We start from the raw sequence: 14,191 nt of genomic DNA, 5'->3' as shown, positions 1-14,191 counted from the left end.
TTAAAAAATTAGTGTATATAATTACCCTGTGCTGCTTTTATGGTTTTAGTTTTGATGTTTTTATCTGCTTCTTGTAAGTTGTTCTTATATTCTTGTATTTATTTTTATATGTTTAATTCTTTTTGTTCTATTATATTCCACTGCACACCGCTTTAAGTTTTTGGAAAAGTGGTCTATCAATCTTTTAAATAAATAGTGTTGCATTTACTGGACAAGATGGATTCTTGGTTTGGGCTCTTCTCAAGTTAAGACCATTTAATCTCATTTCAGCTAAGAAAGATGAGGAACAAGACCTATCAATGGCAAGCATGGGTAAGTTCTTCAGAAGAGAATAGGTTTTGAAGGATGTGCAGCATGCAGGATCATGAAGATCATAAACAATATGAAAGAGAAGAGAAACATTTTTGTTCCTGAGCTGCAAGAGGTCATAAATAAAACTGTAAAATTAAAACACAGTGCAGCATTTTAGAGGTTGTAGCAGTAGGAGTTGATAAGTTATTCTATAAAGTAAGTGCTAACATAACGTGGGGAGCACTCAAAAGTGGGTATGATATAAGGCAGTGATTTTCAACCTTTTTCATCACATGGCACATTGACCAGGCATTAAAATTGTCAAGGCACACCATCAGGTTTTTGACAATTGACAAGGCACACTGTGCTGCCAGTGGGGGCTCACATCCCCCATTGGTGGGGGGATTGGTGGTGGGTCATTACTAATAAATGACCTTCCGTCAAATTCCTGTGGCACACCTGTGGACCACTCGCGGCACACCAGTGTGCCATGGCACAGTGGTTGAAAATGGCTGATATAAGGAATCGTTAGGCATTTGGTACTGTTGTAAAATCACTAGCTAATTCTGACTGAACTTTGACCATTCTTAGGGCATTTATGAACCAGACCGTGAGCTTGTTCTTCCTCAAATAACAATACCTAAAAGTCCATTGTCTTTCATCTTTTGGGATATTCAGGTAGAGGATTCTAATTATGTTACCAATGTGTGAAACATGCCAACTAACTGTTCTCCTTTTATGGATTTTAATGAATCACTATAGCTGAGCAGATGCAGTGGGAGGACCAAATATGAAAAGGCTTAAAGGATAAATGTGGAATTTATCACATGTTACATATTGATAGACATTTGCAGAGGGATTTGGATTTCTGGATGAGAGAGATTAAAATAGGATTTATTGTTTTGTCAGTTCCAAAAAGGATTAAATGAGCAGAGGGTTCCCCAAAACATGTGTACCTTGCTGGTCAATATTCTTAAGCCCAAATTTCATTCATTTTTTTTAATAACCAAAAATATGCCTGTCCTTGTCATTTGAACTAGCCTGTTGTATGCCACAATGGCTATTCTTTAACTGCAACAGAAGTAGCAGTCTTACGTGTGCATCATATTGTGTATATGTATTGACTGTCCTCATTGAGATGAATAAGGCAGCCAGGATACAGACAAGCTCTGAGTGCGCTGGAGCAATTAGCATAAATAAATAAATAAAAATAACACAGTAGTGTATCCTGCAGAACGTTCCCCCAATGGCAGTTTTTTTCCTAGTAAAACCTTGCCTCTGTGTTGCCTGTCACTTGGAAAACAGCAGGAGGAAAACTATATGGATCTTTTATGTGTGCTTTCAGATCTTGTGAATGGGGGGGATGGGACATGTGCTAACCCCACATCAGGAGTACTTGCACGTTTACTATGGGTGCAATCCTAACCGGCACTTATGCCGGCATAGGTGCCCTGGGAGGGTTGCAAACGTGCCATAAAGCACGTTTGCGCCTCCGTGGGAGGAAGCTGCATCGGTGCATCTAGATGTGCCGATGCACGGAGGCCGGCAGAAGCCTCCACGGTGGCTTCCTCCCCGCCGCTTGTGCTGGCGCACCCACACTGACACAAGCGGCGAAGGTAGGTGTGGGGGAGCGTGGAGGAGGTGGGAGGGGGGCATTTCTGGGCAGGGGGAGGGCAGGCGATGGGAGACCCCGGGGGTGGGCGCATGAGGAGATGGGGGCAGGGCTGGGACCTGGTGGTTAAGCCGGATCCCAACCCCCATCCCCGGGGAGAACGGAGCGGCTTCAAGCTTCTCTGCTTTCCTTGGACTTGCGCCACCTCCAGAGGTGGTGCAGGTCCGAGGAGACCCATTGGGGCACGCAGCCCTTACCCAGGGGTAAGTGGAAGAGCTTCCCATTGCCTCTGGCTGAGCCACGGCAGCCAACGAACCTGCATTGGATGCAGCGCAAACTTCCTGGCTTGCCTGCTCCAGCACAGGTTTGGATGCACCCTATAATACTCAAATCATCCATGGGTCTAATCTCCCAGGAAGTTCTCCTCTGCACAGAAAATCTATTAAAATATAGATTACAATATGAATCTTTGTAACATTGGAGGACCACTTGAAAGAGATTCACCTGCTGGAAGATTCAAATGATAGCTGATCATTCTGAGCACTGCAAAATTTGTGCCTCCAGATGTCTTTTGCGCATTTTCTTATACGCTTCTTAAACTCGTACATTGGGAACAGTGTCAGCAGAACTTGTCCACAGTGCAGCCTACACAGTTGCACAATGTTTCCTCTTAATAGGAAAAATTCTTATTAACAAATGGATACACAAATACTTTTGGTTTGGACTTCACAATTATAATTACAACTGTACTGAATGTTCACCCATTTCAATTCTGTGGTTCAAACTAGTGCTTTCACTCCCTTTTAACACGGGGGTGGGGTGAGGGAATTAATTTTTCTTTTTGTTTTCTTGAAACTAGAAGGGCAAATTTTTTATCTATTTAGAAAACCTGTTTCAAAATATGTAATGGTTGTTCCTTGATCCCTGATTGGTTAGGATCACTAGAACAGTGAAAGAAGTCCTAGTCAAGGCAAAAATGTTTCTGAAGCAGCAGTAATGTGAGGAAAGTGTCTTTTCTCACTTCATTCCAAAAAAAATGCACTCTCTAATTATACTTGTGCAGAAATGCTGTGAAAGTTTTTAGATTTTCAATAACGTGTTTGAAATGCTGAGAATTTTTTGACAAATTTCTCAAAACTTTTTTTGCTATTGTTGTTTACATTTTCAGGCCACCCAGAGATCTTTCCCCTGGTCCTCACAGAAAAAACTCAGGAGATATTTAATTGTCGTGCTGATGTGGATGTCACTGCCGAAAAGCCTTACAAACTTGTGAAAAAGGAGGATATAATTCATGATATGAAGACAAGAGCAGCAATTTCTGACTTCCACCCATTTAAAAAACTTGTCCTAGTGAGTTGCCCCTTCTAGGGAATGAGTACTCATGTTTTGTGCGGGAACTTGGGTTCACTGGTTTAGGCATTATTGAACTCAAGTTGCATAGTATTAGACCTTCACATCAATAACATATGAGGTCCTTCTGTTAACTGACACATTTTATGCCTTTTGACATAATTGACACATTTTAAACAGGCAGTAGAAATAAAGTTGAGCTGCAATCCTATATGCACTTTCCTGGGAGTAAGCTCCACTGAACACAATGGAACTTAGTTCTGAAAAGACATACATAGACTTGTGCTTTTAGTTCTCTCTAAAATGGTGATTACTGATTACTGAAAAACAGTGCTGACTTCAAATATAAGGGGAAATGCTTTCATTTCCTTGAACTTGTATAATGTTTTTGAACACTTTGTTCAAAGGCATTTCATAAGCTCAGCAATCATGTATCGTCTGTGTACAATATGATTTTGTAATTGAACCATAGATCTACAATTTTAACACCTTCTGGTCTAATTTATTTTAATGCCTATTAATCATGTTCCATTGAACACTTGGAATGATGAGAATGTGTATTAATAAATCTCTTTTTTCCTGCTATAAATTGCTAAAACTATTTGTGAAAAATCTTCCTTGGTGTTTCATAAACATGGGTACCAGAGGAAGGGGAATCAGTGCTGATAGAGTGGAACCAAATCGGGGAAAGTCGCAATTGCCTGACCTTTTTGTAGAATTCCAAATCTGTTTGATTGTCATGATTGAACAAACAGTGATGACTTAGAAACTGATGCCTAAGGGCCCCGTCCTATTCAGTTTTTCAGTCCCAGTGCAGCTGTGTCAAGGGGGCATGCTCTGCATCCTGTGGTGGGGAAGGCAGTCACAAAGGCCTCCTTGAGGTATGGGAACGTTTTTTTCCCTTATCTTGAAGCTGCAGAGGTAGCACCGGAGCTGGAAAGTTGAATAGGATTGGGCCCTTAGAAAGTAAGGGCGCTGGATCTGGTGAGGTGAACAGAGAACACTGCAGGATATAGTGGGGCAGGATGGTAGTATATTCTGGAAGAAGCATAAGGAGGGTTGCAGTAGCAGTAGACAACAAAATTGAAATTGGAGACAAGGGTTGCATGATCTCAGGTCTACCACTGCCACCTCTGCACACAAAAACAAAAGTCTCTTACCATTCTCCTGGTGCGTTTTCTTCAAATACAGAAGTGCAGAACTTCTGGTTTAATTTACCAAGACTGTGCTAATGGGCTTCTTCAGTTGAGTGGTCCTGCTAAATAAAACCTGAAGTCCTCCACTTCTGCTTTTGAAGTTTCTGCTCCAAGAGCAAAGTACGGAGACAGATTATCTGCTTTCTGCTCACTGTTGGTGGGTGGAAAGCAGATCAATATGACCTGAGTCCATGACAGTCTGGAACGAGGCATTGAAAGGCATCTTGTATCTGCCCCTCCCTTCCCTTCCCTTCCCTCTGCAGTCCACTGCTGATGCAACCCACATCACCTTGCCTAATGGGTTGGCTGGTTCCACTGTTGGTCCCTCATATCCATCTGGTTCAATAAATGTCACTTGTAGCAAGATGCAGAGATCATTTCACCTTAAGTCTTATCAGCTGCTCATATTCACACAGGATTATCCTGGGGAAGAACTTCTGATTGTCTTTGACAGAGAACTAAAATATGGACAAATCTTTTATCTGATTGGAACTGAAGAGGCAAAAGAAGGAATTTTAAAAGTAGGACATTTTGATATGATTCCACATGTGCCAGATAGAACATCAAAGCAGTGTCATGGGTGCAAGTGACTGAAATGGAGGTGAACTACATTTTAATATTGCACATGCCATTGAATGTGGCTAGATTGGGGTTGGGAAGGCACCATTTTGCAGTGGCTCCATTCCTTTTTGGTGGGTAGGAAAGTGGTGCTGAGACATAACTATCTGGCCCCTTGATCTTTGTGCTGTGGGGTCCCACAGGGTTCTATCTTGTCTCCTTTGCTGTTTAACACCTGCTTGAAGTCACTGGGGAAGAGTATAGAGAAGTTCAGGCTGAGGTGTTACTGGTATGCAGACTGTGCCCAGCTCGACTTCTCTTTTTCATTTGATTCTAGACAGTTAGCCGAGGTTTGAATGTGTGCCTGAACTTCATGGGCTAATAAGCTATATAGGAGGGGTTGCCAAACTGCAACTTGTGAGCCAGATGCAGCTCACAATTGTGCAGCTCATGGAAAAATGTGGGCTGAGCTCCTTGTTGCCTCACAATTAATATAAAAGGTAAATAAAAATTTTTTCAAGCTTTGTCATTATTTACCTGGTATAAATTGAGAGTCAAGTGGATTAAAGCATAAATTTAATGTTCGTGGTGAGTAAATATATTTAAGAATTTAAATGCTTCTTAAATATTGTGGCTCTCAAACATCTGACATTTGTTGTAAATGGCTTACGGTGCTATCCTATCTTGCGCTGGAACAGGCAGGCCAGGAGACCTGCACTGTATCCAGTGCAAGGTGGGGCCCAAAGTGGCTCAGTCAGAGGTAAGGGGAAACTTTTCCCCTTACCCCCGGTAAGCCACTGCAGCCTCAATGGGTCTCTGCGGACTTGCGCCACCTCTGGAGGTGGCATAAGTCTGAGGAGAGTGGAGTGACTTGTAGCCGCTCTGTACTGCTCAGAAACGGGGACTAGGATCTGGCATGCCTGCCTGCCCCCGGGACTGTCCTTCCTGCTTCCTCCCTGCCTCCTCCCAACCCACCCCAGACCCTTGCATTGGCTGACTTTGGCCAACGCAAGTCTCCCTGCCTGAGTCGACATGGAGGCTGGATTCAGCCTCTGCAGGCCAGTGCACGTCCCTGTGCCGGACCAGCCAACTCTAGAGGAGGCGCAAATGTGCTGTAAAGCACATTTGCAAGCCTCCTGGGCTGGCACAAGGGACTTGCACTAGCCCAAGGGTGAGTTTGGATTGTACTCTTATTCGCTTACATTAAGTGAGTTTGGCTACCCCTGCTATATAGGCTAATAAACTATACTTGAATACAGGCAAGGTGAAGTTGTTGCTGGTCTGTAGGAGAGCCATCTTGGATCTAGTAGTTCAACCTGTTCTAGACAGGGATGCACTCTTCCTAAAAGTTCAAGTTTTCAGTTTGGGAGTGTTCCTGGATCCAACCTCATGCTTAGGTGATCAAGTGACAGCAGCCAGATGTTCTTTTGCAAAGAGTTGTAAGCTGCTTTTTTGGGGGGGAGGGGAAAGGTGGAATACAACTGCCTAGATAAATAAAATAAGTACTTTTTCCCTCATAGTCTCCAGAGCCAGAGGAAGAGGAAGGAGAGGTTGTCGAGGGAGCCCAAGATGAAGGAGGCTCCCTCCTTTATAAACCTCCTGTACGCAAACCCTGGGTCTCACTTGGAAGTGAAAAGGAAATTGAAGAAGAATCAGTAAAGGAAACAACAACAAAGGTCAGAACATACTGTTTGGTCCTACAAACATGTTTTACATATCTACATGGAATAACAATATTGAAGATATTACTTACAAAGTCAGAAAGTATAGGATTTTTGGTGAATTTCCTAGATCTGTCCATTCCATGATTAAGGACCCAATCTTATCTTTTCCATCCCCACTGATGCAGCTGCACCAAACAGTGCTGGATCCTGTGGGAAGGGGAAGTTTGGAAAACTTGGGAGAAGAAAGGGAAAATATTTTGTCACAATAAACTGTTAAAGAATTTATGATGTTCCTCAGAAAAGGATCTTCAGAGAAGTCTGAAAGCTTTGATAAGTCCCTTGAGAACCCAACGATGTTGGGTCTATAGAAAAATAAATACATCTTAAGATAATTGAAATAACCTAAGTCCACTCCCCCACCCAGTCTTGACTTCCCCCTGGTTCCCCCCCCCTTTCCACCCTTTTCCCTCTCATTGAATATTCTAAACTTCGCCTTTGTGGGATGGCCAGCTTGTGTTCTATTATGAAACAGATATTTGTACACTAAACAAAGTAAATGGAGAGTTAATTTAAAGACATCTGTGTCATGGTTGTAGGATAATTATATACAATACTAGGAATGGTTTCTCCCATTGATATTGTTTAATGATAACACAGTTTATATTCAGGCTTTGCCACAAAGTTCTTTTCCAGTATATACAAACAGAAAAGGGTATTTTGATTAAATGTTAGGAAGAACTTTCTAACAGTGCAAACTGGCAGTGAAACAGGAGGTAGTAGACTTTCCGTTGTTGGAGATCTTTAAGCAGAGGTTGGTTAACCCTCTAATGGGTATGCTGAAGCAGGGCCTCCAAGAGGAATTTTAACAGGGGGTACAAAGTTTTTGGGGGGCACCTTCCCAAAGGGCGAGAGGAGGGGATGAAACAGAGCAGGGGTGAGGGTGACAAGAGTATGCAGAACAGAGGTGGGGATGGGGCAAAACAGGGCAGGGAGAGGATGATGACAGGTGGAAAAGTCTTTGGAGCCCAGATCTACTGGGCTTCCCAATGCAGAGCCCAGGTCTACCTGCCCATGCAGTGTTGGCAGCTAGATACAGTAATATGAAAAAAACCAAATGCACTCCTAAGTCTCTCTACAAAATTTTAAATATAGCAAATTATTGCAGAAAATTAGCAGCTTCGTATTTAGGCTCACACTAGAATGGAAAGTGTCCTGTCTGACCACAACATACTTCTGCAGCAACTATAGCCCCTCTGCTGTGTCCCTGATCATACGCTCTTTCATGAAAGTGGATCTACACACCAAAGAGCTACTGCAGCAGGCCAGTTTCCTCCCAGATTTGACACCATGTTAAGAAGAGTCATGTATGCATTTCTTGGCCCAGTACGTATGGCTTTCGGTAGCAGCAGCAACCACTCACCCAGCATCCCACACTGGCAGCAAATCCAGGGGAAATAGGAAAATACAAGATCCCTGGAAATTTCTGGGCCCCCATCTTTGGCTCCTGGGCCCCCTTTCTGACTCTGGGCCGAGGTATAAATTGCCCCCTTTAACCGCCTCTCCTAGACACTGTGCTGAAGTTGTGGTCAGGCTGCATTGACAGGGACTTGGTCTTGCAGGTCCCTTCCAATTCCGTGACATGAGTGCAGGTAACATCATAAACCACCCTGCAAGGACCTCTGTGGGTGTGAAGCTCATGTCAGCAGATACAATTCGAGAGCTCAGTTGCCCTTCTTGTCATTGAAAATGTTAAACATCAATGAAATCTGATTAAATACAAGCACCATCTTTGCAGTCTAGTATTTATTCTAAAATTGCCCTTATATTGCCTTAATGCAATTCATGCAAGACACTGTATAGTCAAAAATATATCTTTATTAAAAACAGTCCTCCCTTCTGTCTCAGCTATCAAATCATCAAACCTAGAACTGACATTTCTCCAAGGAAACACTTCCATTAAGCAATATTTTGTCTGTACTTGCAGATTAAATATATGATTTCTCGACCACACAAAGAATTTGGAATTCGTATGAAATTCCACAACAGAAATGCTTCAATTGATAAACATGGATATGTGGAATGTACATCTTACCAAGATAAAAACTTCACCATTCAGCAGCTGGAGCATCATGTTGGGACGCAGGTAGTTCCGCAAGAAAAAGAGACAGGTACTCAGACAAAATGGTAAGTGTAAGACTTTACGCATAGTATAGTAACCAGGGAAATGACATTCCTATTAATTTGGAGTCTGCTAGTATAACTGAGAACCAAACAACCTGCAGTATTTAAAATCTGCTGTACTTTGAAAACAGAGTCAGGCACTTAGAGAAGTTACAATTTCAGATTATTTATTGATTGCATTTATATCCCATCTTAAGGCCAGCATTTATTGGGTTTCCCATCCAGAACTAACCAGACCCAGTGCTATTGGGCTTTGGCAAAGCTGCTGATATAATCTGCCTTGCATCCCATGACCTGGGATGATGTATATTACCTTTTCCTTGTGCATCCTAAGCCAGAGTGATCCTAGAAATGGGGCTGCAATAAAAAGGAGACCATGTCAAGTTCTCCTCTCACACCGTTTAATCTACCTTACCTGTGTGTTTCTCCATTTGCCACAGTAGAAGCAAAGATATGGAACTGGGAAAATTACACAGATAATCTGGCAAAGAGACAAGGACAAGCTCCATGTCAAGTGTCGCATGAGGCATCTAGTTCTTTCCTTAATGTTGTGAATGTCCATCTTTCTTCTCAAAAATTTCTAAACAGTGTATTTCATTGACCTTAGGACCTACCCCAAAAATGCAACAACACAGTATTACCCTAGAGAATTTTCAGATGAAGAAAAAGAGGTGTATTTGTCATCAGAGGAGCTGAAAAATTTTATACTCACCGTGGCTACAAGGTTAAGTATCAAGCTTCATTAAAAGTGATATATGCTTAAAGTAGCTAAAATTTGTACAATCATAAAATAAGATTTATAGGGAAAATATGCAGGGACAGGTAGAAGGTAGGTTGGGAGCTATTGATAGATATCTAACTATTCTCTCTTTAGAAATCAGCCAGTATTTCTCCGATATGAATGTGATAATGAATCATCTCAAAAAGAAGATGTGATAGAGAACTTATCTTTCTTGTTTCCTTGTTCTTGAACAGTGCCAGATCTCATATTTTTTTAAAAAATGATTTCTCCCAAGTGTATACCTCTGATAAGTATAGAGATCTTGGGTATCAGCCACACCGAAGCTATGGCATGTACCACTTTAGTGGATGTGACACTATTTTTCAACCGAAAAATGGGTCTTTCCAGAAATAATAAAGTACACGAAGGCCTGACTTTGAGAAGTGGCATATAATTTGGTTTTTTTTTTATTTTCCTGTGCTGCAGAGTTGAAATCGCACTGCAGCAAAATGAAATAATGAATGCCTTTTTTGATGACTGGAAAGCCCTTGCGGAGGACGAGAGTGGCTTTGTGGGGAAGTCAGATGTTTTCCTTAAGGAATACCAGTCGTTTACAGACCTGCATTATCTCAAGGATAGAACCGTGAGCGACATCTGCTGGCATCCAACCATTTATGGTAAAGTTTAGAGAATATTCAGTTCAAGGCTAGAAACATTGTGAGGCAAGTTCTGAAGGCTTGGAAAGATTGAAATCTGTACAGTCTGTTGACCTTTCTCTGTAAGAAAAATGTTTTGTGATAGCAAATGATACATTGTAGCTTAGATAGGCAGGTTTCAGCAGTGATTAAAACAAAAAAAGTGGAAAACAACACATCAGAGGTGCTTGGTTCACTTCTATCCAACATCTTCCCTGTTGGCAGGAATGGCCTGCTAAAGAGACTGGGTGAAGTAGCTCCCTCGGGTGGTGGGGGGGGAAGGCCGCATGCAGCCCTTGCTTATTCTTCACCTCCATCAGCTTCCTTGCTGTGTAAGTAGAGGCTGCAGCAGAGGTGAAGGTGGCACTAAGGGAAGGTGGGCATGCTTGCCAAAGCAAGTGGGCAGGGCCAACAGAGGAGTAGGTTAGCCCTCCCTGGGAGGAAAGTCAAAGCATTTGGTGTTTTTTGACTTAGACCAATAGGGTAGGGATAGGAGAGAGGTTTATAAAAGTTTGAACAGTGTAAAGAGAATCATTTCCCCCTCCTATTATGTCACCATATTAGAACTCAGGGTAACCCAATGAAATTGACTAGCAGTTGGTTCAGGTCTTCACCACCATCAGGTCTTCACTACCATCAGTGGTGATGATGATTTGCTTGGAATTTGTGCCTGGCCATGCCCCTAGATAATCCTTATCACAATTTCTGACAGTACCCTGTTAAAGCTAAGTGTGAATATGGCCTCTTAATCAGAACACACAATGCTTTCCCACTGCAGAAGGTGAAGCTGCATTTGTCTTCATTCAGGGATTGTTGCAGTGTCCGTAACGGAACGACTTTCTTATGAAGAGCGAGTGGAACAGCCTGGGAAATTACTCCTGTGGAATGCACCAATTCTTTTTTGGAGTTTTGCAGACCCGATTCACCCTCAGGTACTTAAGAGAGAACTTTAGTGTGTCTGAGCTGCTCAAACAACAAAGAAGCAATCACATAAACAGAAGACTGTGGTCAAGTCTTAATTTTTCTCCCCACCCCTGTTTTCATAATTATATTTTTTAGCTGATGCTGGAGTGCCCCGAAGACATCTACTGCTTTCAGTTCTCTCCAAGTGATCCCAACATCATTGCAGGAGGCTGTTTGAATGGACAGGTATGAGATCTGCTGTATGCCCTTTTTATTTGTTCAGCACTGACATTCAACTGTCTGTTTGCCTTTACAGCAGACCTCACATGGCCTCCAGCAATTCTGTAAATATTCAGGGGTCCAACACAGACTGAAGCTCAGGAGTTTATTATCTACTACAGTCTTTGCCCTCCCATCAACTGTGCAGGAGCTTGTTCTGAAAGACTCTGACATAAAATTCTGCCTTTAGAAATTTGGGTACTTGTGTGAGTCCTGCCTGGGACATCCCAAAATGACCCCTTTGAACCTGGTTGGTTAATTTATGCAAAAGAGTCAGAGTCTAATTGTTGTTTCATTCAATTCATTTTTACACACATGGGAAACCCTGGCCTCTGAGTGGCCCGCTTGGAGGCTTGCTGTGCAGCATGGCCTTTCCCAGTTTGAAGAGACACTTGGCCAACAGACTGAGCCAAAGAGGCAAAGAAGGAAGGCCCATAGCCAGGGAGACAGACCAGGGATAGACTGCACTTGCTCCCAGTGTGGAAGGGATTGTCACTCCCGGATTGGCCTTTTCAGCCACACTAGGTGCTGTTCCAGAACCACCATTCAGAGTGCGATACCAGAGACTTTCAAGACTGAAGGTTGCCAACTAAAGGGTGCCAACTAGACACACATCACCCTCATCATCATATGGAATAAATGGGCGCAAAACACCAAAGAAACGTGGCCAGGTTATTATTACCAGGGCTGGCCTTAGGCTGATTTGCCTGATGTCTTCAAATTGGACCCCATGCTTTGGGGAACCTTGCACTGGGAAAGCTGGCATATTGATGCCCAGGATGGTGGTGAGCAGAGCATCAGCTCCTGCCTATCTGCCCACCCTTAGGACTGCCCACCCTTGGGACAACTTGGGCCTCCCAGAAGTAGTTGGTGGTGGCGTCTTCACATCACTGTCAACTATCTCCAAGTGCCACACTTTATGCATGGCACCACAAGTGTCTGGCTCACCTGGTGAGTAGGGGACTGCGGCGAGGGTGGGGACCCCACATAAGCACCAGATATTGGGCACTGCTGCTACTGGGGCTGGCCCTGATGATTACTATTACTGTTTATACAACATCATCAATGTGTTTACTGCTTCATAAGCAAAAAAAGTACTTGCCTCCAAGGAGTTTACAGTCTAAACTTTAACATTAGGGAATAAAACCTAGGAAGGGGATATTAACTTCCAAACTAGTTGCTTCATGATATGACACAAAGTGAATTTCACTACCACTCAAGCCTCATCCACTCTCTGTCCTGCTCAATCTCAGTGTTTTTATATTGCCTCCTTGCTTGCATAACTCAGGCCTGATCTTATGATGTATATAAAGAGTATACAAGGAGCTCCTGGCTATTGTGTGGAATTCTCCTGTTTAAAAGACAATCGCTTTTTAAGAAGTCCCTCCATTTTCAGTGCTATGAAGCACATTCCTTTCGGTAACCTTTAATAATACTCAAATGTACTCATTCTGTTGAGACACATTTTGTTCTTTTTGTCATACTGCATATCAACATGTCGGTTAAGTATGTTTTTCCCCCTGCTGCCCATCATAGGTTGTACTGTGGGACATTTCAGAATATGAGGAGAAGTTAAGAAGTGCAAAGACAGGCACAGGAAGCAAGAGCACCACAGTTAATATGGTTAGTGCTTCTCTACTTATCGTTCCATCAGGCAGTATTTGCTAATGTTGGGTTGATTCACACAAGATGTTTCCCTTTACACTTGAAGCACCAATCGTTCTAGAGTACATATTTATGTGGACAATCTAAGGGAGGTGCAGACAGATGACCCTGGAGCTACAAGTAGCTCCCCCAGTGATCTAAAGCAGTGGTTCTGCTCCCAAAGTCCTACTTGGAAGTTGGAACCGCTGTGAGTACATGCGGGGGTGGGAGGAGGGAAGTGGCCCCAACAGCGTTGTAGCGATCGCAGTGCTGTGGGGACCCTTGGACATCCCTTATACCTGCGGATATCCTGCAGCCTCCCTGAGGGTCTTGGAGGCATGCAACTCGGTTCTGATCTTGGAGCTCACTTCCTGTTTGCACGAAATGATCTCCGAGATCGGAAAGGAGCTGACTGCAGCCATGTGGAGGGTTATGGAGTCTGCTGCAAGCCTCCAGGACTCCCAGGAGCCTGCAAGACACCCCCAGGTACCTGGGGATGTCCATGGTTCCCCACAGCTCCATGAGGGACCCATTCCTGGGCCACTCCCATTAAGGGGAAATGGCTCAGGTTCTGTTCACAACAGTGGGTCTTGATCCACACTTTGGGAACCTCTGATCTAAAGTCACTCATGATTTAAAGGCACTCTTCAACCTTCTGCATGTTTCTTGCTGCCTTGGTGGTTGAATTTTTTTCCTCGTTTCCTCCCTGGCTCTTGGGAACCCAGGTTCCCAGCCTAGCCACATGTGAGGGAAGGAGAACAGAGGCCAAAATGGGCACAGCACCAATATGTTAGCATTGTACCTAGCAATGTCAATCAGTTTGGTATTTACTGGAAATTGATAGTCTTTCCATTGCCAGCACCCACGACTAGAAAGCTCAGATAGAAAGAGGCCACTTTAGGAGACCTGCTCTCCCAGGTTAGCAGAGAGCCCCCCAGTCCAGGGAATGCACTTACAAAACAAGTCAGTAGTGGACTGTAGCAATCTGGTAGGCATAACAACCCTCTCAAGTGAATTTAGGGCAGGTCTAGTGAAGGTAGAATTAGAGGAAATATATTTTAAAGGCTGAAGAAACAAAGCAACGCAGAGAGGGGTAC

At 43.3% G+C, this 14,191-nt stretch overlaps 1 protein-coding gene across 1 annotated transcript in view; it reads left to right on the top strand.

Moving 5' to 3' along the window:
- The first annotated feature begins 275 nt into the window (after positions 1-275).
- DNAI3 (dynein axonemal intermediate chain 3) overlaps positions 276-14,191 on the top strand; it is a 32,936-nt gene continuing 19,020 nt past the window's right edge. The window contains exons 1-10 of the mRNA XM_066625430.1: positions 276-312; positions 3,072-3,253; positions 4,866-4,970; positions 6,528-6,683; positions 8,656-8,855; positions 9,460-9,576; positions 10,060-10,250; positions 11,076-11,200; positions 11,328-11,417; positions 12,987-13,064. Coding sequence (XP_066481527.1) covers positions 300-312; positions 3,072-3,253; positions 4,866-4,970; positions 6,528-6,683; positions 8,656-8,855; positions 9,460-9,576; positions 10,060-10,250; positions 11,076-11,200; positions 11,328-11,417; positions 12,987-13,064 — 1,257 coding nt within the window. The 5' untranslated portion in view covers positions 276-299. The remainder of the gene's footprint in view (positions 313-3,071; positions 3,254-4,865; positions 4,971-6,527; positions 6,684-8,655; positions 8,856-9,459; positions 9,577-10,059; positions 10,251-11,075; positions 11,201-11,327; positions 11,418-12,986; positions 13,065-14,191) is intronic.

The sequence above is a fragment of the Tiliqua scincoides genome, chromosome 4, assembly GCF_035046505.1.
Source record: "Tiliqua scincoides isolate rTilSci1 chromosome 4, rTilSci1.hap2, whole genome shotgun sequence".
NCBI lineage: Eukaryota > Metazoa > Chordata > Lepidosauria > Squamata > Scincidae > Tiliqua > Tiliqua scincoides.
This window is presented reverse-complemented; position numbering and strand designations above follow the sequence as displayed.